This window comes from Triturus cristatus, chromosome 1_2 (genome assembly GCF_964204655.1).
Source record: "Triturus cristatus chromosome 1_2, aTriCri1.1, whole genome shotgun sequence".
In the NCBI taxonomy this organism is placed as follows: Eukaryota; Metazoa; Chordata; class Amphibia; order Caudata; family Salamandridae; genus Triturus; species Triturus cristatus.
Window position 1 is genome coordinate 1175469243 of NC_140580.1, and position 23027 is coordinate 1175492269.

The 23027-nt window shown below is 47.3% G+C and overlaps 1 protein-coding gene across 2 annotated transcripts in view; it reads right to left on the minus strand.

Moving 5' to 3' along the window:
* The window catches only part of NUP188 (nucleoporin 188), a 1223536-nt gene that overhangs the window by 980506 nt on the left and 220003 nt on the right, over positions 1-23027 (minus strand). For both annotated transcript variants that reach the window (XM_085614037.1, XM_085614036.1), the window contains exons 10-11: positions 20122-20236; positions 19533-19733 (exon numbers count right to left, since the gene is read on the minus strand). In XM_085614037.1, coding sequence (XP_085470163.1) covers positions 19533-19733; positions 20122-20236 — 316 coding nt within the window. The remainder of the gene's footprint in view (positions 1-19532; positions 19734-20121; positions 20237-23027) is intronic.

Here is a 23027-nt window from a genome sequence, read left to right on the forward strand (position 1 = left end):
CTCCAAGCTGGCAGACCTTGTAGACGCACGCCTGAAGAACAATTGCCACCTGCCAACCTTGGCCTCAGAGGGAATAGGATGTCTTCAACATGCAGACGACTTCGCTCAACTAAGCCAAACGCCAATAGGACTACAACGCAGTACGAAGGCCCTAAAAAGTTACATGGACAAACAAGGGCTAGAACTAAACTTGAAAAAGACAGACGTGGGATGGCTGGTAGACTCTAATCACAAGTCATACTCTTGGCTCCTGAAAGGGGAAAAAAGTAGAGGTAGTCAATACATATAAATACCTGGGATTTAATGTGGAACATCAAATGAATGGTAAACAGAATTTAGTAGCTATGCTGGCAAAAGCTCAACCGTTAACCTATGGCTTAAAACTACTAAAAAAGAAACTGAGCTGCCCGCCATTCAGCCACCTGCCAACAGTCATGCTTGCCCAGCTGATGCCAATGGTGACGCATGGAAAGGTTACAAGGTCGTGAAGCAGCCACCCTAAACAAGATCCAAACAAGACTATACAAATCTGTGTTTAACATCCCGCAATCAGCCTCCCAGCCCAAGTTCGCCTAGAGTTTGTCTTGTTAAATCAAATATTTCAATGTAAAAGCACATAGTTCAAACCATGCTGGAGGCTGCATCAGAAAGAGGATCTATCAATTTGTGCTGGCAGGAAATTGAGGAGCAAAAACAGATTAAATAAAAAAGGCTCCTGGGGATTCCACCTAAACCAGGCCATCGAGGAACTAGGTGCAAAAAAAGTTTAGAGTGCGAGCATGGGGAAATTAGCTTTTTTCCAAGCAATAAAAGCTACACCCAAATATTTGTCTCATTCAACAGAGAAGAATACCCTCACACAAAGACGACACATGCCTGGACAGTGATCAATTCAAATACATAATTGCAGCCCCCGGGATATCTTTCAGCTCATTTCTCATTGTCTACAAAACACCAGTTCATGCAATTCTGCTTTAGAATGTGGGAAACAAAATATCTTATCCCACTTGGAAAGACCGGTCGCAGAGCCAAGAATGTCTACTGTGTACATACAAGCAAGAAACTCGAACTCACATTTATGCCGCCTGAAGCGCAGGACAGAAAGAAAAAACTTCTGAAAGCCATTTTCATAAATTTGAAAACCCGATCCTGCAGGCAAGCGGTAATCACTTGGCTAGGCGGCTCCTCTCTCCCTTGTCTGCAGGGGGGTACAAGTCTTAAAAACAAAACTTAAAGCAATAGAACACACCAAGGGTTAACAATGCAAAATCATCAGAAGGGGAACAGATCATCTGGGAACACTCAAGATCACTTGCATCTTTGTAATGAGCGAGCCACGATAGCATCGTCTACCTCAACTTTGAAGAAGTACAGGAATCCGACGACATTACCTATATAAAAGCTTACCCTGTAACTCTACTGAAAACTTGTAAAGACACTGATTGATAATGTTCCGCCTCAGGAGAGAGAAGCCCGACACAAAGGACTTATAAAAAATAAAATATCTGGCATAACTGCCGATGTTTATATATATTTTTTTATTCAAACCGCTGTACAATACGTTTTTTTCCAAAATATTTAATGAATGTATTTTAGTGAGATGGTTTTAAATTACTAAACACGACTTGAAACATGGAAAGAAGGCTTGCGCCATCTTTGGTTTTGCTAGAGAAGGGTATCCTGGGATTTTTTTGTGGGCCGTCCCCCAGGAAATGATGTAAAGTGGGAAGGGTTGCCACGTGGGGACTATTACCCCATTGGTTAGTGAGTTCCCCTCTCCCATAAAAGTGAAGATAGCATAAAAGTGGCACCCCAGACCCACAGTCCTCAGACCATTACTGGACTGTAGAGAGGACAGAAGAAGGACGGCCGCCCTGCTGCTCCCTGAACCCCGGAAGGAGAGGCTGCACCAAAGACTGGACTGCATCTACAGCAACCACTGAACCCGATAAGGAATGTACCTGCGGTGACCCTCGTGGAAAAGAGCTCCACTGGTGCAAGGACTGAAGACATGACTCAAAGGGCTAGTTTGCTAGCCTCCTGTTAAACTTCAAGAACACAAAAAGCTAAGGAATTCTGCACTCCGAGAGTCCAGCTGCCCAGGAACGTCTGACCGCCGCTGGACGGCGAAGGGCCTGTTGGGCAAATGAGTCATGACTTACCCGAGGCGTCCTCAAGTCCGTGGAACCTGTAGCCAGAGTCAAAGTGGACCCTGGTCCAGGGGAGGACTCACTAGCCAATGTGGTAATTGTCCTGTAAGCAACTGGTGAAAATCCTGTAACCGACTGACCAGTGGTGATTTGGCCTGCAGTGTACTACACTGCTGCAACATGGGAGATTGAGTCCTGGGGCTGGAGATGGCCCCTGACACTCGTGGATACCGAGGTGGTCCCAGGAATACTCTTCCACACCTCTGTAAGAAAGTGACCTCTTTTGGCATGGTTGCCCTTACTTTTTGCAAAACTACTGATGTACTTTGAGAGTGCCCTGGGTTCCTGCCAAACAGGTACCCACAGCCTATGTTCTTTCCCTAAAACTGCATTAAGACAAAACCCAATTGGCACTCTTTGGCCATAGGTCAGTCCTTTGTAAATGGTACCACAGGTACCAAGGGCACTGTGACCAGGGAAGGCCTTTAAGCGCTGCAGCACTTATTGTGCCACCCTTAGAGGCCGTGTACCTTTACACACACACACACACTACCTTTGCAGGCTGCGTGTTTTGGTGCGGAACAAAGTGAAGAGTCGACATGGCATACATCCTTGTGTACTATACCTACAAATCACTGCCCTGGCATCCGTAGCTGGGTGCACTATAGCAGTAATGTGGGTGCAGGTGCATGAGCACTGTACCCCTACAGTGTATAACCCAATTCTTAGACATTGTAAGTGCAGTGCTGCCATTAAGAGTATATGGTGCTGCTCATTACGAACTCCACAGCACCATGATGGCTTTACTGAAAACTGGGAAGTTTGGTATCAAACCTCTCAGCATATTAAACCCACACTGATGCCAGTGTGGGATTTAATGAAAAATGACCTAACACTAGTGTTCAGTCTGAGTGGCTACTCGCCAGCTGCCACCAACAAACATGTTTCTGTACCCCTGGGTCGAGAGCCTGCTGCTCTCTGGGGTCGGAAACCATGCACATCCTGGGACAAGGTGCCAAGCCTCCACCCCCAGGATGGGCAGGGTCCACGACGGGGAAGCTTCAAAGGCTTGCCGCCTTTGTGAGCTTGAGCTTCCCCAGGCCTTTTGCTGCTTCCAGCAACTGACCCCCACTTTGGGCGGGAGAATCGGCAGGAAAACCAAGGGAGGAAGGGAGGTGTGCCCACCTTTGCCAACCCCACTCCTCAGGTTGGGGGAGGCGAGGTGAAGCACAATTTTCAGTCCCCGCCATCTTGCAGATGAGGGGACCCTGCCAACCAGAGTGAGGCATATGCCCCCCTCCCACTGGAGGATGGCATAATAGGGGGTGTAACTACCCCAAGGAAGGGACCCATTGGTCCCAACCTTTAACTAGCTGTAACACCCCTAAATCTAGTATTGAGGGGCACCCCTGAACCTTGCTTCCTCAGACAAGAACCTGCAAGAAGAAAAGAAGAAGCAGGACCGAACAGCCATGCCAAAGCTAGCAAGAGGAGGACGCCCACTGACTTGGCCCCAGCCCTACCATGCTGTTCCCACCTTGAACCTGCTTCAGCAAAATTCTGGTGTGTCCTGCAGCCAGCAACCTTGACAAACCCGGAGGACCTGCCTGCCTTCAATCCCAAAGACTCTGTCTCCTGTGAAAACGGCACACTCCAGTTCCGCAAGGATCAGCAGGTCTACACCACTCTGCACCCAACGCCCACGGCCCGAGCGGCCCAATACCAAGAGGAGGTCCTCCCGGCGATTCTGACCCGAGATCCGGAGAACTCTGACCTGCCTCAAGCCTCCAGCCAACGCCTGCAGCCTCAAATCGGAAGGTCCCTCACTCGCAACCAGAAGCTGGTAAGAAGATCCAACCCTAAAAGGCACCCCTGCTTCAGACGCCCCACGGCCTTCGGTGGCCTAACCGACCGTGCCGAACCAACCCCCAAGATCCCAACTTACCTCTCCAAGTGGTGGTCCCACCCAGAAGACCTTCGTCCCCGAGCATGCAGTGCTTTTGCCAACCGGAGACTCCCCATTGAAAGCTACAGGGCTTCCAACACAAAACAGTACTCTGCACCAGGCTGCCCCAGTGCCGCTGAGGGTGCATCCTTTGTGCTAGCCTAAATCCTCATTTGCCCTGAGCTGAAGTCCAGGAGGTTAGCTCCCACAACCCAGTGGCCTGCTCATCAGCAGCCACCATTTGGAGGCCCCCTACCCCCCATTGGATAACATTGGGCCTCAGCACTCTGCACTCGACCACCCTAGTGCCGCTGAGGGTGTAACAAGAGTGCATCCATGACCCCTGAATCTAACCCCGGACACCAACTCCCACAACAAAGTACTTACCTTTAAACCGAAAAAACGATAACACTATTTTCCTACATAGGATAACATTGATTGTCTTTCTATGAAAGATTTGTAAGTGTGGAGTTGGAAAACCTAAAGAAATTCTTTAAAATTGCACTAACAAAAACGCTTTTACTTACCGGTTTACAGGAAATGTCCCAGTGCAGTATCCAGGTATACTACCCTGTGTAAGAAAAGTAATCTGAAAGTAATGTACTGGTCATTTTACTAAACAGCCCATATGCACTGTATTTACAAATCATTGCATTTCTCAGTAACAATACAGTAAGTCAAAACCAGGTGCATTTACAATTACAATCCAAACTGTTTTACAACTGTATATTTACTACATAGTATTCATCACTTACCTGTGCAAGGCTTGCTTGGTTCTGGGAAATAAAATAACTGAAAGATTATTTTTGTACAAAAACAATTGGTCTGAAGTTCAGTCTTTGAGTGTGTGACATCATTTCTTGACTGAGTGTGTACAACAAATGCTTAACACTACCCTCTGATAAAGCCTTACTGCTCGACCACATTGCCACAAATAGAGAGTGAGGTGCTATCTACTTTACCTCTGCCTACCTTTGGGGTTCCACTGGACTCTGTGCACACTGTACCTCACTTTGGTATAGTATATACAGAGGCGGCTTCCTACAATCTAACTTTTTAAAGATTATTATTCTTTTTTTGAGCGGGCCCAGTCTTTTGGTGACAGCTTACTCTGTAGTGCAAAGGGTGCGTTCATGCAACCAAAATTACATTTTTTAACTTACTGATAAAAATTGTGTCAGCCATCTCAGATAAGTAAATAAACAATGCACTTTCTTCTTTCTTGGGTGTATGCATGGGTGGTATCAGGCACAGGCCTATGTTCTCAAGCATGCACGCACCAAGAGAGTGGCGCGGCCACATCATTGCACAGTTTTTACCCCTTTTTTCGTTCCAATGCTAGACAGCATTAGGAAAAAGCATTTTGCTTTTTATCGATGCTGCAAATTATTAGCAAAGCCTTCAGGTCACAAAGGCGAGACTTACAGAATTTGCAAAAGGAGGCAAATAATTGTTGAAATTAAAATATCAAATTAGACCAATTTACAGAAAAATACATTTTACTGAAAACACCGCTATATTAAACGCAGTCCTAAGGAAAACAATCGTGCCCTCTAATACACTGTGCACTAACAGTGCACCAATGTGCAGTGCAGGGTTAGCGAGGCAGTTTGTAGTACTTTAGACTCAGAAGCTAGCACACACTTGTCATCTAGTTGTTTTTCTTTGAAGAAGTTTCAAAAAGCCTTGTGGTTTCTCCCCAAAACCCACAATGTGCTAGGATAAAACCCCCACCTCAGATCATCTTTCCCCTCTAAGAAGTGAGAGAAGGTACGAGGAGCTTTGCGAAGCAGGAGTGCAGGTCTGTGTATTTGTGCACTCGACATATACTGCGAAGGTCTGCTTGTGTATGTCTGCTGATTTGAAAGGACGACAGGAGTTGTACTTGGGGGTGGGACTAAAGGACTACAAGCTGCAAACCGATAGTGCCACATAAGTAATGTGGTCCATTTGCAGCAAGTGTTGCTGCGCATCACATGATGGTACAGTGTAAAGGAAAGTGTCCTCCTCCCTAAAGGAAAAGACACACAATTGATGGACGGAACGCAGAACAAATCAAAACATTCACCCCCAGTCAAGAGATCTGGGTTAAATCCATCATTCTTTTGCTCACCATGCCACCCCAGTTTAGGCATGGTGAGCAAAAAAACGATGGAGGTTGTTCTGGCACTCTGTCCATCAATTGTTCTTTTTGCACTCCTCCCTATAGGGGTGGCTTGTGCCCCGATGGAGCGCAGGAAAACCACAGGCAGATCTGGCTGATCAATCCTTTCATACAGCACCACCCTTTGATTACTGCTGTGGGTACCAGGAGGTGAAGCTTGGGCGCTTTGAGGTTTCTTGCAGAGGTGAAGAGGTCAACTGTGGTTGTGCCCCCATGCCCTAACCAATGAAAGCTCATTTCCCACTTTCGGCAGATGCTCCTCCCAAAGAACGACGGGAGGATGAATGACTCAATGTCACCTCTCCTGTGGTAAGACAGAGCTGGGGAGAGTGCGTGCTCCCGTGTTTGGAGGCAGTGAATGGCAGTCTCAGTCTGTGAGAAGGAGCTCTGTGTAGAATGCGTGCGATGCTTCCTGCACTGCCTCGGTTGTAGCAGATTGATGTCTGGCCCGGCGATCACGGATGGTCTTTTTGGATCGAAAGGAGGCGCAGGCCTGACAGATTGATGTGTAACCTCTGTTCCTGAAGAGACCAGTTCCCCTGAACGGTCAAATGTTCAGATACGAGCCTTAGCCAGTCTCTGCTGATGGTCACTTTTTTCTTTCCAATACTACAGAGCATCAGCAAAAATCATTTAGCTTTTTACTGATGCTGCACAGTATTGGCAAAAAGCGTGAAGTCTTCAGGTCACAAAAGAGGCAAATTCTTGTTTTAATTAAAATATCAAATCAGGCCAGTTGAAACACCAATGTATTAACCGCACTACTACAATAGACACTAAAGAGAATGTGGAATGTGAATGTAGTTCACAGAATATTCCGCCTAGCAACAGATAGGTGGAAGTGTTCCACCATTTTTGTTTGTCCTTGGCTCTGGACTCTACCAACAAGAGATTCTCCCCCTCTTAAGGCGGGTGCACATTCAAGCACGTGATTGGAAGAGCTGCAATGCAGGAGGAAGCCACCATTCCACGCTGTGTCAATCATTCACACTGTCATCTGCTACAGAGGAAGCAGTGTCACTCTGGCGTTAGGAGAGAAGGCTTTCCCTATCACTCGGGGAACCCGAGCTCCCAAAGGGTCGTCATTGTTGGAGAGAAAGGTGCATGTTTCAGCATCTGCAGAGTGTGAGCATGGACCTGCCCTCAGCATCTGCTGTGGAGGAGGGAAACTCTGCAGAGTGTGAGCATGGACCTGCCCTCAGCATCTGCTGTGGAGGAGGGACACTCTTTCCAGAGTGTGAGCAAGGACCTGCCCTCAGCATCTGCTGTGGAGGAGGGAAACTCTGCAGAGTGTGAGCATGGACCTGCCCTCAGCATCTGATGTGGAGGAGGGAAACTCTTTCTAGAGTGTGAGCAAGGACCTGCCCTCAGCATCTGATGTGGAGGAGGGAAACTCTGCAGAGTGTGAGCATGGACCTGCCCTCAGCATCTGCTGTGGAGGAGGGAAACTCTTTCCAGAGTGTGAGCATGGACCTGCCCTCAGCATCTGCTGTGGAGGAGGGAAACTCTGCAGAGTGTGAGCATGGACCTGCCCTCAGCATCTGCTGTGGAGGAGGGAAACTCTGCAGAGTGTGACCATGGACCTGCCCTCAGCATCTGCTGTGGAGGAGGGAAACTCTGCAGAGTGTGAGCAAGGACCTGCCCTCAGCATCTGCTGGGGAGGAGGGAAACTCTTTCCAGAGTGTGAGCATGGAATTGCCCTCAGCATCTGCTGTGGAGGAGGGAAACTCTGCAGAGTGTGAGCAAGGACCTGCCCTCAGCTGCTGCTGTTTCCCCGCTGCTCATCCGAGTGTGCAAGAGTGCTGGGACGCAAACGCACTCTAAACACCACAAGGCCAATGGTAAATACAAGTGGGGCTGCTGGGACATCAAAAGGTACTTTTGGAAAAAAAGAGATCTTTATCAAGTTTTACCTTTAAAGTTCATCCAAGACAGGCCAGGTGGATCAGTGTGCCCACGTGCCCAGAACATGCGCTCTGGAATCGAAAAGGTATCGACATTTGCTTAAAACCGGATTGGCAAAATGAGCTTTCTTGGAAGGCCTTAGTATATGGGGCAGAAGTACACCGCTGGCAAGGAAAACTAAATGCCACTTGTGGACTGCACCAACAACTGGACCATCCACTGCAGTGGCAGTGAAAACAGCTTCAGGCTACCCTCTGCAGCCCGGCAACGAGAACACGTCTGCCCAGAGACCGGTCAAAATCATCCTTTTGATACGTAAGAAAATCTGATTTTAAGTATTAAATAACACCCCCCCCTACCACCACCACCACAAGCGCACCTTACTACCCTACCCACAAGGAAGAGTGCACATTATTGAAGTCTTAAAAATGTTACATTAGAATTGGCATGTTCCTCCAGTAACTAGGCTCAAAAACTAAATTGTCACTGGTCAAGCTGTAGCTGGCACGTAAGGAAATTCACGGCATAACTTAAATACAGTAATCTAGAACTTCTGATCTGTACCAGCCAAAGATTTATTTTTGTATTTAATAAAAACACAGTTTCATGGTGAAATTGATTTTTTGTTCAATGTTCTTAATGTAACTTTCCCTAACTTCATTACACCCTGACAAGCAGTTGGAAGCTCCCTGACATGAGCTTTCCAGCAAAGGTCCAGTCGGTACTTGGCCTGCATTAGGTGTGAAAACTGCTTCCAGAGCAAAGACAACGGCTTGGGAGTGGCAGGAAGACCAGCTGGATTGGGCTCAGAAACTTAATTTACTTCAAAAGGGCCATCAATGTCACAAGCAACTGTTAGGTGATATTCGGAAAATCCCCAGCATTTCTCCCCTAGTCATGCTGGCACCAACTCTGTGGGAGGAAATCTCCCTCTAGAACCAGCTTTGAGCGACCCCAGAGGAGGGGAGTGCTCATTACACGGCTCACATCTGAGTGGGAACACAGACCAGGCGTACGGGGAGAATGGCTTCCCCGCCTTGCTTTTTTAGAGCGAGAGGCAGAACTGCTGAAAAAGTGGAGTGCTGCCCCCCGGATCTTTTACCCCATTGGTTAGGGAGTGCCAGGGGTCACCCCGATCCACTTGCTGGTGCCAGGCATAAGCGTGGCACCACAAGGCACCTCCTCAGAACTCTTACTAGACTAGTGGAAGATCAGAAGATGACTTGACCTGCTGTCTGATCTAAGAGGAGCCCTGAGAGACTGGACCTACTCCCCTTGTCTCCAGGACAAAATGGACTCCAAGGGCCAGATGGCTACAGCGATACAACAAACTGCAAGAGATTCTTTCTTGGAAATGCCACGCTTACTAGTGGCAACTGGACTTGGGATGGACTTTGCTATTGGCCTCTGCAGACACCATGACAGTCTCTAGGTGCCCTTCATGAGGTCCTGGAGTACAGAGGTGTACTGCGGCGGCTGTTCAGGCACCAAAAGTAAGTGTAAAATCTCTTTCTCCAGACCTTTAAGAGGATCTATCGGAAAAGGTACTGACCAGCAGTTCCATGGAGTCGGATTGAATTTCAGCTTCATTATGGTCAAGGCTCCTAGCACCTCCAAAAACAAGCATTGGTAAAGCCAATAGGTCTCGACTTTGGGACCCGCTTTGCTACAGGCTTTTAGAGATGCTGTACACCGTGGGTATTCACAAACATTGTCGCAGGGGTGAAAAAGTAAAGTCTGGGGTGCGAACAAGGTCTGCCTTGATGCCAACAGCGTGGGGGTCATGGGACAGTGGATTTAAGGTAGATGAAGGTGGAGCGAAGGATGATGTGGAATGTGAGTCATGAAGTCGTTTTGAGGGTTTCATTCCATACGGTCTTTTTAAATGATGCCCCTAGTCTGCATAAGAGAGACAGATTTGACAATACTTTGCTATGCTGCATCCGAGTCGCTGTCCGTCTAACGCAGCCTTCTCTGCTTGCTCTCGAGCAAAAGAAGAAACTTATTGAATTTGAATGGAAAAAATCTTAGGCCGCACAATCTTCCTTTAATCCGTTGTCTGTAAACATTAGTAAATTAGGAATGCTTTGAAATATTTGCCGCTATTTAGCAAGAGCTATAAAAACTCTTTGACAAAGACCCCCCCTGCTTTGTCAAAACTGGCACCGTAAGTTTTGCTGATACAAGGAGCATATTGGACGGTTCTTTTAATAGTCGTCTGTCATGTCCGTGCACATCATATACTCATTTTTTTCCATTATTTTTATTGATTTTGCAAACATGAGACAGCTTAGCACAACAGATGTGTCATAATATCGTGGAGAACGGCTGGTCCACGTGTCAACAGTTAGAATGGTTAGACCACTTCACGTGACATCATATCATGGAGAACGGCTGGTCCAAGTTTCAACAGCTAGAATGGTTAGACCGCTTCACGTGTCATATCATCATGGAGAACGGCTGGTCCACGTGTCAACAGTTAGAATGGTTAGACCGCTTCACGTGTCATATCATCATGGAGAACGGCTGGTCCACGTTTCAACAGCTAGAATGGTTAGACCGCTTCACGAGACATAGTATCATGGAGAATGGCTGGTCCACGTTTCAACAGCTAGAATGGTTAGACCGCTTCACGAGACATAGTATCATGGAGAATGGCTGGTCCACGTTTCAACAGCTAGAATGGTTAGACCGCTTCACGTGTCATATCATCATGGAGAACGGCTGGTCCACGTGTCAACAGTTAGAATGGTTAGACCGATTCACGTGTCATAGTATCATGGAGAATGGCTGGTCCACGTTTCAACAGCTAGAATGGTTAGACCGCTTCACGAGACATAGTATCATGGAGAACGGCTGGTCCAGCTTTCAACACTAACAATGGTTAGACCGCTTGAGCATAGTTGATTTACTAACTCAGATCAGTTCTAACAGAAATGTAAAGAAATCAAACAATGAACATATCCCCCTCCCAACTGACATTTTACGATGAGCAATTTGAGTACATCAGTAAACTTTGACCACTAAAGGGACCAGTATTCAGTGGACCACGCCCCGTCTACAGTGAGGCAACCGAGTAAACCTTAGGTGGGGCCATATCGGAGCGATGGGGTCAGTTGTGTGGATTGTCAGAATGCGGGTCACAGCTCATAGGTGGGTTATATGATCTAGTGAGTGCGGTTCAGAGCTGTGGTCAGGCATGCTCAGATGTGCTTGGGGGAGTGGGAGAAAGGTGTTGCATCCCAGTAGGTGACCTTGAATCTCTTTTTTCTTTTTTTTTTTTTAACACAAGCCTTTGTATTCTCCCAACCTCAACGCCTTATTTTCTAGGTCTGCTCAGCATGCCACTAGGCTTATCAATGTTTTCATGGCGGAAGGGACAGCTGACTTCCACCTCATTGTGACCGCCCTTTTAGCTAAGAGTAGTGACAGTCTATAAACCTGGAGCTAAGTTTGGCTGCTTTGGGCCTAGGGAAGATACTCAGCAAGCAGCCTTCCAAGGAATGGAAATCCTCATGTCTTGTAATTTGTGTTACTTCACCCAGGAGCAATGTGCAGTACATCTGTAGTTTGGGGCATGCCCACACCTTGTGTAGGAAATTGGAGGGTAGGTCACAGCATCAAGTGCAGCATGCATTGGCGTAGAAGAAAATATGGTTTCATGCATGGAGAGTGAGATATGCATTGTGTAAAATGCTGAACTGTACGAATTTGAAACGGACTGTAGTCCAGGGGAGGAGCCACCTATCTCGTGATACTTCGAAGACTCTTCCAGGACAACAATATGCAATCATCTGGACCCAACACTAGGCGGCGATCTATGCACAGATATGAATTCAGCAGCCCACATCCCTCGAACACATACTCAGCGAAAGAGCTGAAATCTGGGAGACGGAGGACACAAACCTCACCCTCAAGAACACACTGCCATGTTCAGTGCTCCAGATACATACTCTGGCGGAGATGAAATCTGGGAGACGGAGGACACAAATCTCACCCTCAAGAACACACTGCCATGTTCAGTGCTCCAGATACATACTCTGGCGGAGATGAAATCTGGGAGACGGAGGACACAAACCTCACCCTCAAGAACACACTGCCATGTTCAGTGCTCCAGATACATACTCTGGCGGAGATGAAATCTGGGAGACGGAGGACACAAACCTCACCCTCAAGAACACACTGCCATGTTCATTGCTCCAGATACATACTCTGGCGGAGCTGAAATCTGGGAGACGGAGGACACAAACCTCACCCTCAAGAACACACTGCCATGTTCAGTGCTCCAGATACATACTCTGGCGGAGATGAAATCTGGGAGACGGAGGACACAAACCTCACCCTCAAGAACACACTGCCATGTTCAGTGCTCCAGATACATACTCTGGCGGAGATGAAATCTGGGAGACGGAGGACACACACCTCACCCTCAAGAACACACTGCCATGTTCAGTGCTCCAGATACATACTCTGGCGGAGATGAAATCTGGGAGACGGAGGACACAAACCTCACCCTCAAGAACACACTGCCATGTTCAGTGCTCCAGATACATACTCTGGCGGAGCCGAAATCTGGGAGACGGAGGACACAAACCTCACCCTCAAGAACACACTGCCATGTTCAGTGCTCCAGATACATACTCTGGCGGAGCTGAAATCTGGGAGACGGAGGACACACACCTCACCCTCAAGAACACGCTGCCATGTTCAGTGCTCCAGATACATACTCTGGCGGAGCTGAAATCTGGGAGACAGAGGACACAAACCTCACCCTCAAGAACACACTGCCATGTTCAGTGCTCTAGATACAAACCTCACCCTCAAGAACACACTGCCATGTTCAGTGCTCCAGATACATACTCTGGCGGAGCTGAAATCTGGGAGACGGAGGACACAAACCTCACCCTCAAGAACACGCTGCCATGTTCAGTGCTCCAGATACATACTCTGGCGGAGCTGAAATGTGGGAGACGGAGGACACAAACCTCACCCTCAAGAACACACTGCCATGTTCAGTGCTCCAGATACATACTCTGGCGGAGATGAAATCTGGGAGACGGAGGACACAAATCTCACCCTCAAGAACACACTGCCATGTTCAGTGCTCCAGATACATACTCTGGCGGAGCTGAAATCTGGGAGACGGAGGACACAAATCTCACCCTCAAGAACACACTGCCATGTTCAGTGCTCCAGATACATACTCTGGCGGAGATGAAATCTGGGAGACGGAGGACACACACCTCACCCTCAAGAACACACTGCCATGTTCAGTGCTCCAGATACAAACCTCACCCTCAAGAACACACTGCCATGCTCAGTGCTCCAGATACATACTCCGCGAAAGAGCTGAAATCTGGGAGACGGAGGACACACACCTCACCCTCAAGAACACACTGCCATGTTCAGTGCTCCAGATACAAACCTCACCCTCAAGAACACACTGCCATGCTCAGTGCTCCAGATACATACTCCGCGAAAGAGCTGAAATCTGGGAGACGGAGGACACAAACCTCACCCTCAAGAACACACTGCCATGTTCAGTGCTCCTGATACAAACCTCACCCTCAAGAACACACTGCCATGTTCAGTGCTCTAGATACAAACCTCACCCTCAAGAACACACTGCCATGTTCAGTGCTCCTGATACAAACCTCACCCTCAAGAACACACTGCCATGTTCAGTGCTCTAGATACAAACCTCACCCTCAAGAACACACTGCCATGTTCAGTGCTCTAGATACAAACCTCACCCTCAAGAACACACTGCCATGTTCAGTGCTCTAGATACAAACCTCACCCTCAAGAACACACTGCCATGTTCAGTGCTCCTGATACAAACCTCACCCTCAAGAACACACTGCCATGTTCAGTGCTCTAGATACAAACCTCACCCTCAAGAACACACTGCCATGTTCAGTGCTCTAGATACAAACCTCACCCTCAAGAACACACTGCCATGTTCAGTGCTCTAGATACAAACCTCACCCTCAAGAACACACTGCCATGTTCAGTGCTCTAGATACATACTCAGCGAAAGAGCTGAAATCTGGGAGACAGACTCAGCCTTTATTACTTCCTTCATCTAGATGTAGGGAGTATGTGAAAAAGGTGGCTCAAAAGACAGATTTGAAGAGAAAGCCACCTCAGAAGAAAAACAGCACCGAAAAAGAAATGCAGGAATCAAAGGAAAAACATCGAACGAGGCAAAAACATCCACAGAGGACGGAGATTTTCAGCCCACAAAGCTTCAGAAAGTCAACAATGTTGGACGATCCTTCCCTGGTGAGCCTGACAAACGAAATGCCTCAAAGACCCTGCACTGTATGAATGGAAGGCGGTCAACGTCTGGAATTCTAAAAGGCGCAGAGTCACGTTGGCACTGTTGGTAGTAAGCGCACCCGTGTCCACTATTCGATTGGTCATGATCGACTTTCTGCTTATGCCTGTAGCCCTTTCTCCGTGGATGAGCACTGCTTACCTTTCTAGCCTGTTCTACTGTTTTAGGATATCTGGGATTCCTGCTACAGAAGAAAAGTTTTACTTCCCCATACTCCCAGCTCCGTCATACGTATTCCTTAGGAATGCATAAACAGCAATTCCACCTCCGTGTTCTAGAGGCATGAGCAGAAAAGATTTAGAAGTGACCCTTTCATTGCAAATTTTCAAAACAAACTACTTCACTAACGCTGCGCTGCATAAAAGGGGAGCTGGTGGACCCTGGAATGCTGGAAGGTGCCATGTCATACTGACACCATCAGTGGCTTTTTTCAACCAAATGTATTGTTCTGTAAGTCTGTCTAATTAGATATTTAAAAAACAATAAGGGTTAAAAAGTCAGAATGAACCTCTCATTTGTTTACTTCTCTATTCAAGCATGGTTTTGCAAATTGTTTTTTTTTTTTGTTTGTTTTTTAAGTGATTCGAGGAATTATGAAATCTACAACAACTCTCTGGTTTATATAGTTGTGAGAAAGTGGCTCTGTATATACTGTTCCTTAATAGGTACAGGGTGTACAGAGTCCACAATCCCCAAGGGTTTGACAGGGGCTAAAGTTAGATATAACCTTACTCTCTAAAGTGGTAGCTTGGTCGAGCAGTAAGGCAGTATCAGAGGACAGTGTAAAGCATTTGTTGTACACACTCAGTCAGCAAATGGTCTCACACACTCAATAACTGAACTCTAGGCCAATGGTTTATATATAAAAAATACTGCTTGTTTATTTTAGAACCAACACTTGGCATTAAAATATACTTTCTCAGAATGAGATGCTTTATATAAATACTTTTGCAGTATGCAATTGACTTTTGTAAACAGTTACAAGTGGTTGCAATAGGCAACACTATTTTAAACACAACAATGCATTGAGCTCAATGGAAATCTTAGGTTATTTGCAACAGATTACCTTTAGGATTACTTTTGGAATTCCAGGACTGGATTCTAGATTCAGTCTTGGGTCAGTTCTTAGAATCAAGTGATGAAAGTCGACTTAATTACTGTGATGATTTTTAAACAATATTTAGCTATTTTAAAAGTTGACACTTAGAAAATATTTCAGAGAAAACAGTCAATGATTTCCTATGGAAGAAAATTCAAGTTGCAGGTACAGTATGTTCTTGTTACTTTTGTAATCCACTACTTAGAGCCAGAAGGTAGCCAGGTCCTCCGGGGTTTGTGAGGTTGCTGGCCACAAGAGATGCCAGGCTGGAGCAGGAGCAGGTTCGAGGGTCGACGGGCCGGTAGGGCTGGGGCCAAAGCAGTTGGTGTCTTCCTCTTTTTAGCAGCTGCAGGGCAGGTCTTCTTTCTTCTTGCTCTTCTTTGTAGTTTTTGAATCTGGAATCTGGGGAAGGAAGGTTCAGGGTGCCCCTAAATACTAGATTTAGGGACGTTACAGGTAGGTGAAGGGCAGGGACCAATGGGTCCCTGTCCTGGGGTGGGTACACTCCCTATCCTGCCTCTCTCCTGTGGGAGGGGGGCAGTAGCCTAATCCTGATAGGGTAGAGCTCCCCATCTTCAAGATGGCGAGAGCCCGGAGATGTGCTTCACCTCGCCTCCCCCACCTGAGGGGTGGGGTTGGCAGGCTGGCACATCCCCTGTCCTTATTTGGGGTTTCCGGCCAAAGCTTCCCGCCAGAGTGGGGGGTTGCAGTGGCCTGGGGAAGCTCACAGAGGCGGCATGCCTTTGAAGCTTCCCCCTGCCAATCCTGGGGGAGGAGATTTAGCACCTCGCCCAGGATGTGCATTGTTGCAGGCCCAGGAGAGCAGGGGCTCTCCTACCCAGGGGTCCAGCCACATGTCTGCTGGGTGGCAGCCTAGGCAGCCTCAGAACAGACGTGGATTGTAGGTTAGGTTTAAGGGGGCACCTCAAAGATGCCCTCTGGGGTGCTGGGTACATTAAATCCCACACTGCCATCAGTGTGGGTTTAATGTGCTGAGAAGTTTGATACCAAACCTCAGTCTTCAGTGTTGCCATTATGGTGCTGTGGAGCTCATGTTTGACGAGCTCTCAGCACCATGTACTCTTAAATGGCAGCACTGCACTTACAGTGCGCAGGAATGGACCTGGGCACTGTAGGGGCACAGGGCTCCTGCTCCTGTGCCCACACCATTGGCATAAGGCACCCAGCTAGAGGGGTGGCTGATGTATGCCATGGCAGTGTAGGTGATGGGCATGGCACACAGGGATGTGTGTCATGTCGACTTTGTTTTTGACTTGCACCCAAACACTCAGCCTGCAAAGGCAGTGTGTGTGTGTGTAAGGGTACAGGGCCTCTAAGGGTGGCACAAGGAGTGCTGCAGCCCTTGGAGGCCTTCCCTGGTCACAAGGCCCTGGGTACCTAGGGTACCATTTACCAGGAGCTGACATGTGGCCAGGGTTTGCCAATTTGGGTTTGGTTTGTTTTAGGGAAGGAACATAGGCCCTGGGCACCTGATTGGCAGGAGTCCAGGGCACACTCAGTCAAAGTACATTCAGCAATTCAGCAAAAAGTGGGGGCATACCATGCAAGAAAGATGGCACTTTCTCACAATAGTTTTAAGAAAAAATAGTAAATTTCGACTAGGTCTTCATGGTGAAAATGTACATGGACTTGAGGCTATCAATATTGTGGAACAGTGACCTCCTCTTTTGGTATTAAAAAAAAAAAGCCTCATCCCCGGTTTAACAAAGACCACCTTACACGCGAGCAAAAACATGGGCGAGGCAGACGTAACACGAGCATTGCATGTTCTGTACTTAAACCACCTTTATCTTGTTGGCCAAGCAGCAGAAGAGAATGCCTGGGTGGAGTTAAAAACGATTTCCTTGCTAAGCTGAGAACTGTAACCAAGAGAAGAGGAGTTCTCCTAGACAGTGATTCCAGATGCTGCATATTATGGATGGAGTGACACAAAACAGTAATCTAAGCAGCACAGTGACTGGTCAGCTGGAAACCCTCCCCAAAAATCACTGAGGTTAGAACGGACCACAATGGAAGGATCAGCTTTTTTATTAGGATATAAAAACCTCACTTTGTTTATTAAGGTGTTTTTCTAATCTCTAGATCATCACCCTGCAGTCACTTCAGAGCGCTATCGTAGCACTACAATTTCTAGCTATAGCACACTTAAAATACACATTTTAAATGCACTTTTTAAAATACACTTCTGTACAGTGGTTTCAGATATACACTTCAGGTTCCATAAGTGGGGTGTGTTTGAGCAGAAGTTCTAACTTTGAGCCTTTGATAAGCGCGTACTAGATCAATGCTCCCAGATTTGTAATAAACTTTCTTACAGGGATCAGATAAGGGATCTGTGCTCAGTAGATAGAAAGGGAAACACTGACACCATTATGTGCCTCGATAATGGATTATCGCCAAGAGCTGGGTCGTCAAGCTGCGCTACTGATCCATCCCCTAGAGTCTGCCTGTTCACCAAAGACAAAATCAACAGTTGATGGACAGAATGCAGAACAATGTCATACATTCACCCCAGTACAGAGATCTGGGCCTCAATCCATGGTTTGGTTTTTTTGCTCACCATGCCGTTCCAGTTTGAACCCAGCCATATGCAAATCAGTCTTGACCCTGTGCCTCATGGGAACAGTCCAGCCCGAACTGCCAAGCCTGGTCCTCCCTGGACTGGAAACAAGCATCCTAGGACCGGTTTCGGGGTTTCACCCCTCTTCAGCCAGGATAGCTTGATTCCAGTGGCATGGAGAGCACGGGACCCACGTCTGGGCATACCCGTCCCACTCTGGGTGACAAATGCAAAAACAGTTGATGGACAGAATGCAGAACTATGTCATACATTCACCCCAGTACAGAGATCTGGGCCTCAATCCATCGTTTTTTTGCTCACCATGCCGTTCCAATTTGAACCCAGCCAGCTAGGATGCTTGTTTCCTGTCCAGGGAGGACCTGGCTTGGCAGTTCGGGCAGGACAGTTCCCATGAGGCACAGGGTCAAGACTGATTTGCATATAGCCAGGTCTAAACTGGGGTGGCATGGTGAGCAAAAGAATGATGGATTTAACCCAGATCTCTTGACTGGGGGTGAATGTTTTGATTTGTTCTGCGTTCCGTCCATCAATTGTGTGTCTTTTGCTTTCTCACCCTAAGTGCGCCAGGTATGCTCAGACGGGAGTCCTGGGCTCACTGTGCCACTGGAATCAAGCTATCCTGGCTGAAGAGGGGTGAAACCCCGAAACCGGTCCTAGGATGCTTGTTTCCAGTCCAGGGAGGACCTGGCTTGGCAGTTCGGGCTGGACTGTTCCCATGAGGCACAGGGTCAAGACTGATTTGCATATGGCCAGGTCTAAACTTGGGGTAGCATGGTGAGCAAAAGAATGATGGATTTAACCCAGATCTCCTGACTGGGGGTGAATGTTTTGATTTGTTCTGCATTCCGTCCATCAATTGTGTGTCTTTTGCTGTTCACCAAAGAGACAGTCCACACAGCTGGGGCGCAGCTGCACCCAAAACCCACAAGACAGGCACGAAGAAAGGAGAAGGGTGCACATGTCTGAGGCCCCGACTTATGGACACACAATTGGCATGTAACCAAACCGGGGCAAGCAAATGACAGCAATGCCAGTCCTCAGGCCAATAAGGAGGCCTGAATGATCACTGCTTCGAAGTGCTAGATAGGTGGAGATTTTATGGTCATGAAAATGAGCACAGGGAAAGATGGGCATGGGAAAAAGCATGTCTTGAAAGAGGGGGGGAGGGACTTAATATGCAAAATAACATCATGAAATTCTTTTCTTGATAAGTAAAGTAACTTGTACATGTCCCCAGCAGAAGGCTCCCACACCCTCTTCCCATTCAGCACAAGTTACACACCCTTGAAGCAGACCCCCGGGAACATTCTGCAGAAGGGTAACTCACATTGTTGCCGCCACTGCCGAGGGTGCGCAGCATCTGGGTTAGGTATGGAAATACATTCATCTGAATGGCTGTGCTCCCCATGCGCCGGATCACGAGGCCAGCTCCATCAGGGTTCAAAGTGTAGCGCAACAGAGCCCAGGCCAGAAGCACGGGTGCATGATGGGGGATGTCTCCAAAAGTCAGCAACAGACTGTCCATTTCCTGGAGGGAAAGGAAGGAACACCAAGTATATTTCACTGGTTAAATAAGTCAACATGGTTGCATAGATATTATGACTCAAACATCCATCACTGGGCCAACAAAAACATGCAAAGAAACTTGCCAGTCTAAACTATTTACTTATTTCACTGCAAATAACTTATTTTTGCATTTAGTTAATGAGTGAATGTATGAGTGTCAGAAGACAGTACAAATCAGAGATGTGGATAGAAAAGTTTACCTGACAGAAGGACAATTATTAATGTGTAAGTGGAGGGGCAGTGAAGACTACGCCCTATAGATCTACTGGGCACGAGGCTCAATCATCAGCTCCCATTCATCAGAGCTACCGAGGGGCAAGCACCGAGGTACAGAAGGGTGAGGGTCTTACCTGGCAGATGATCTCTGCACTGGCAAAGGGGTGCTCCTGTGCCCGGTCGTCCAGGGCGCACTGCTGCAGAGTGTACATATCCATGCCCTGCACCAGAATCAGAGAGCTGAAGTAGCTGCGGATGGAAGGAGGAAACATTTTCAGTCCTGCTTTTGCTAATGACAAAAGAGCTCTCAGAGTCAATGGAGTGCAGACGACAAAGCATCGGTAAAAAAGAAAAGAGAAAAATCAACTAATTCATAAGAAAGATTGAAAGCATGCTGGTAAAAAATGGTATGAGCCATGAAAGCTACCACTCTATGACGCCGCTAACTTTGAAGGATTTCAGAGATGGGTAAAAATCAAGAGGGGTTCTCTGGGCTGGCCTGAAGAATTCAAATCTTAAGTAAAGGTAAATCTAGATTTTAATTTTCCTGACGTGTACCAATACCACCACCATCCGCTTAGAAAAGGCGTGTGGCACTGACATTAAGCGGAAGGAAAGAACCGTTCATTTCAAGTGCTGCTTGTACGCCACACCTCGCTTCCAGAGTGTCTCAGCGAGGGATCGATCAATGCAATCTGAAGGTCTGTAAAGCACCTCCTGCCTGCTCATAGTTCACTCGTGGAGAGATCTGGAGAAGAGCGTTGAGTGCCATCTTCAAATCCAGAATGCACATGAATGATTCTGAATTCTTCGATTGGCACAAACTACGGTACCTGGCAGCAACAACATTAAAGAGCTTCGGGTTTTCTATCTGTTTTGCACAGTCACACCAAGAACCGTTTCCATGGTAGTCTCAAAATGATACACCACTGCCAGAATTCTATATGGATTATTTTAAGGAAAGGGCCCAGACAGTGCGTCCTCACACTAGGTATATCATGCGTGTGTGTGTGTGAGTGACTGTGTGAGAGAGTCTGCGAGACAGTGCACGAGAACGTGCGCGAGAGAGTGCATGAAAGCGTGCGAGAGAGTGTGAGAGCATGTGAGAGTGTGAGAGCGAGTGAGAGAGTGCATGTGAGAGTGCGAGTGCGAGTGCGAGTGCGAGTGCGAGTGTGAGAGAGTGCGAGAGAGTGCGAGAGAGTGCGAGAGAGTGCGAGAGAGTGCGAGTGCAAGAGAGTGCGAGTGCAAGAGAGTGCGAGTGTGCGCGAGAGAGAGTGAGTGAGTGCATGCGTGTGTGTGAGAGAGTGAGTGTGAGAGTATGAGTGTGTGTACACACACACACACACACACTGAAGAAATATCAGACATCAAATGAAGGCGCATCTCAAATCTCAGCTTGAAATTGGTTTTGAATACTGATATTTCAATGCAGTGGATATACATCAACAAGCATTTACAATGCAACGGTCTCGGCATTGTTAAAGTTAGAGCTATTGGCATTGCTCATGACAATGCCGTTTCTTTAAATGTTTTAAAAACAAAAACATAAACAAAAATAATGTCATGAGCGGATCCCAGCTCATGCATTTGAAAGGCAGCTGTTTATTTAGAAAATGGTAATGGCGGCCACCCCAAAGACAGAGTTTCGCGCAGCAGTCCTTCGAGCCAAGAGTTTTCCACCAGGGGTCCCCTGCCTCTTTCCAGTCACAAGAAGATGGCTGGCTGTCAGAACCACTTTTCACCACATCGTAAAACGGGTATGCGTACTCATTCCGTCGGGTACGTCAATCTTTTCTACACGTTTGAAGTCATGATAGGGTCACGAACAAAAGAAACCTGGGTCCTTGACACACTGACTTCTGGAGAGAGGAGGGGGACAGATAACAGCACAAACTGCCCTCTTAACTCCAACCTCCCGGACTCTGGGAAGGATTTGGAGAAGGAAAGCCCAGCGAGGTTAATACCCGGACTTTGATCTCCGTCAAGGCGTTGCAGCATGAATGAATTTACATTTCAGATGCCAAAAATAGGATGGCCACATGAAAAGACACCCTGTTTTTGGAATGTGGAGAGCGGGGTCTATGAAAGGAGGTTCCGAGGAAGCCAGAGGGATAAGCCCCACTGATGCTCTAATTGGGAAGAAGATGAAAGGAAAAGACACATTTCCATGTGAGCTGCTCTGTGGAAACACGTAAGCCAAACCTTTCCTAAATTTCTAGCAACTGTAAAGCAGGCCTTTGAATTATTTTACAGTGCAGCGATCGACGATTTACATGCCCACATCTTCAACATTTCTGAAACTTCCAGTGTGATTTGATTCTGCCAGATGTTCAAAATACCAACAGAAAGTAATCAATGACATTACTTTGCAAACAATGTGATGAAAGCGGGAGAGGCAAGCACACCACCGCCTTTCTCCGAGGCAGAGCAGAAATGCCTCGGAGAAACGCAGCGTCCTTTTCGGATTCGGGGGCGTGTTTTGCTGTTGTCTCCTCCTTGAGACTTCTCGCAAAAAACACGCCCCCGATCCGAAAAGGACGGGGCCTAATCGGAGTGACTGACCTCTTCTCCAGTGGCTGGCCAGCATTTACGAGGCCAGCCAATGGAGAACAGGGGAGAAGAGGGGCGGGTTCAAGCCCCTCTTCTCCAAGTCATTAAATCTCCGACTTCCGGTTCTGCCTTTCGGCAGACCGGTAGTCCTCGACCTAAAAAGTACATTGTGCCCCCAATTACCAGCTAGAGACAAGACTGATCTTTTCCATGAAATGGAAGTAGAAAATCTGAAAGACCTCAGGAGAAGAAGAGATAAATGAAGAAATAAAGGGAACTTCAAGCCCAAAGATTGGAAAGATATTGCAACAATGAAAAGGAACAGCTCTTTGATCATAAAAGCCTGTGATAAGAGGGGGGCACATTGTGTTAATAGACGAGATAACATGTTTAACCGAAGCAAGACGGCAGCTGTGAAATACAGCACACAACCAGCATTTACCACAGAATCCCATGAAACAGACAAACCGATGTTCACTTACTGCGGAAA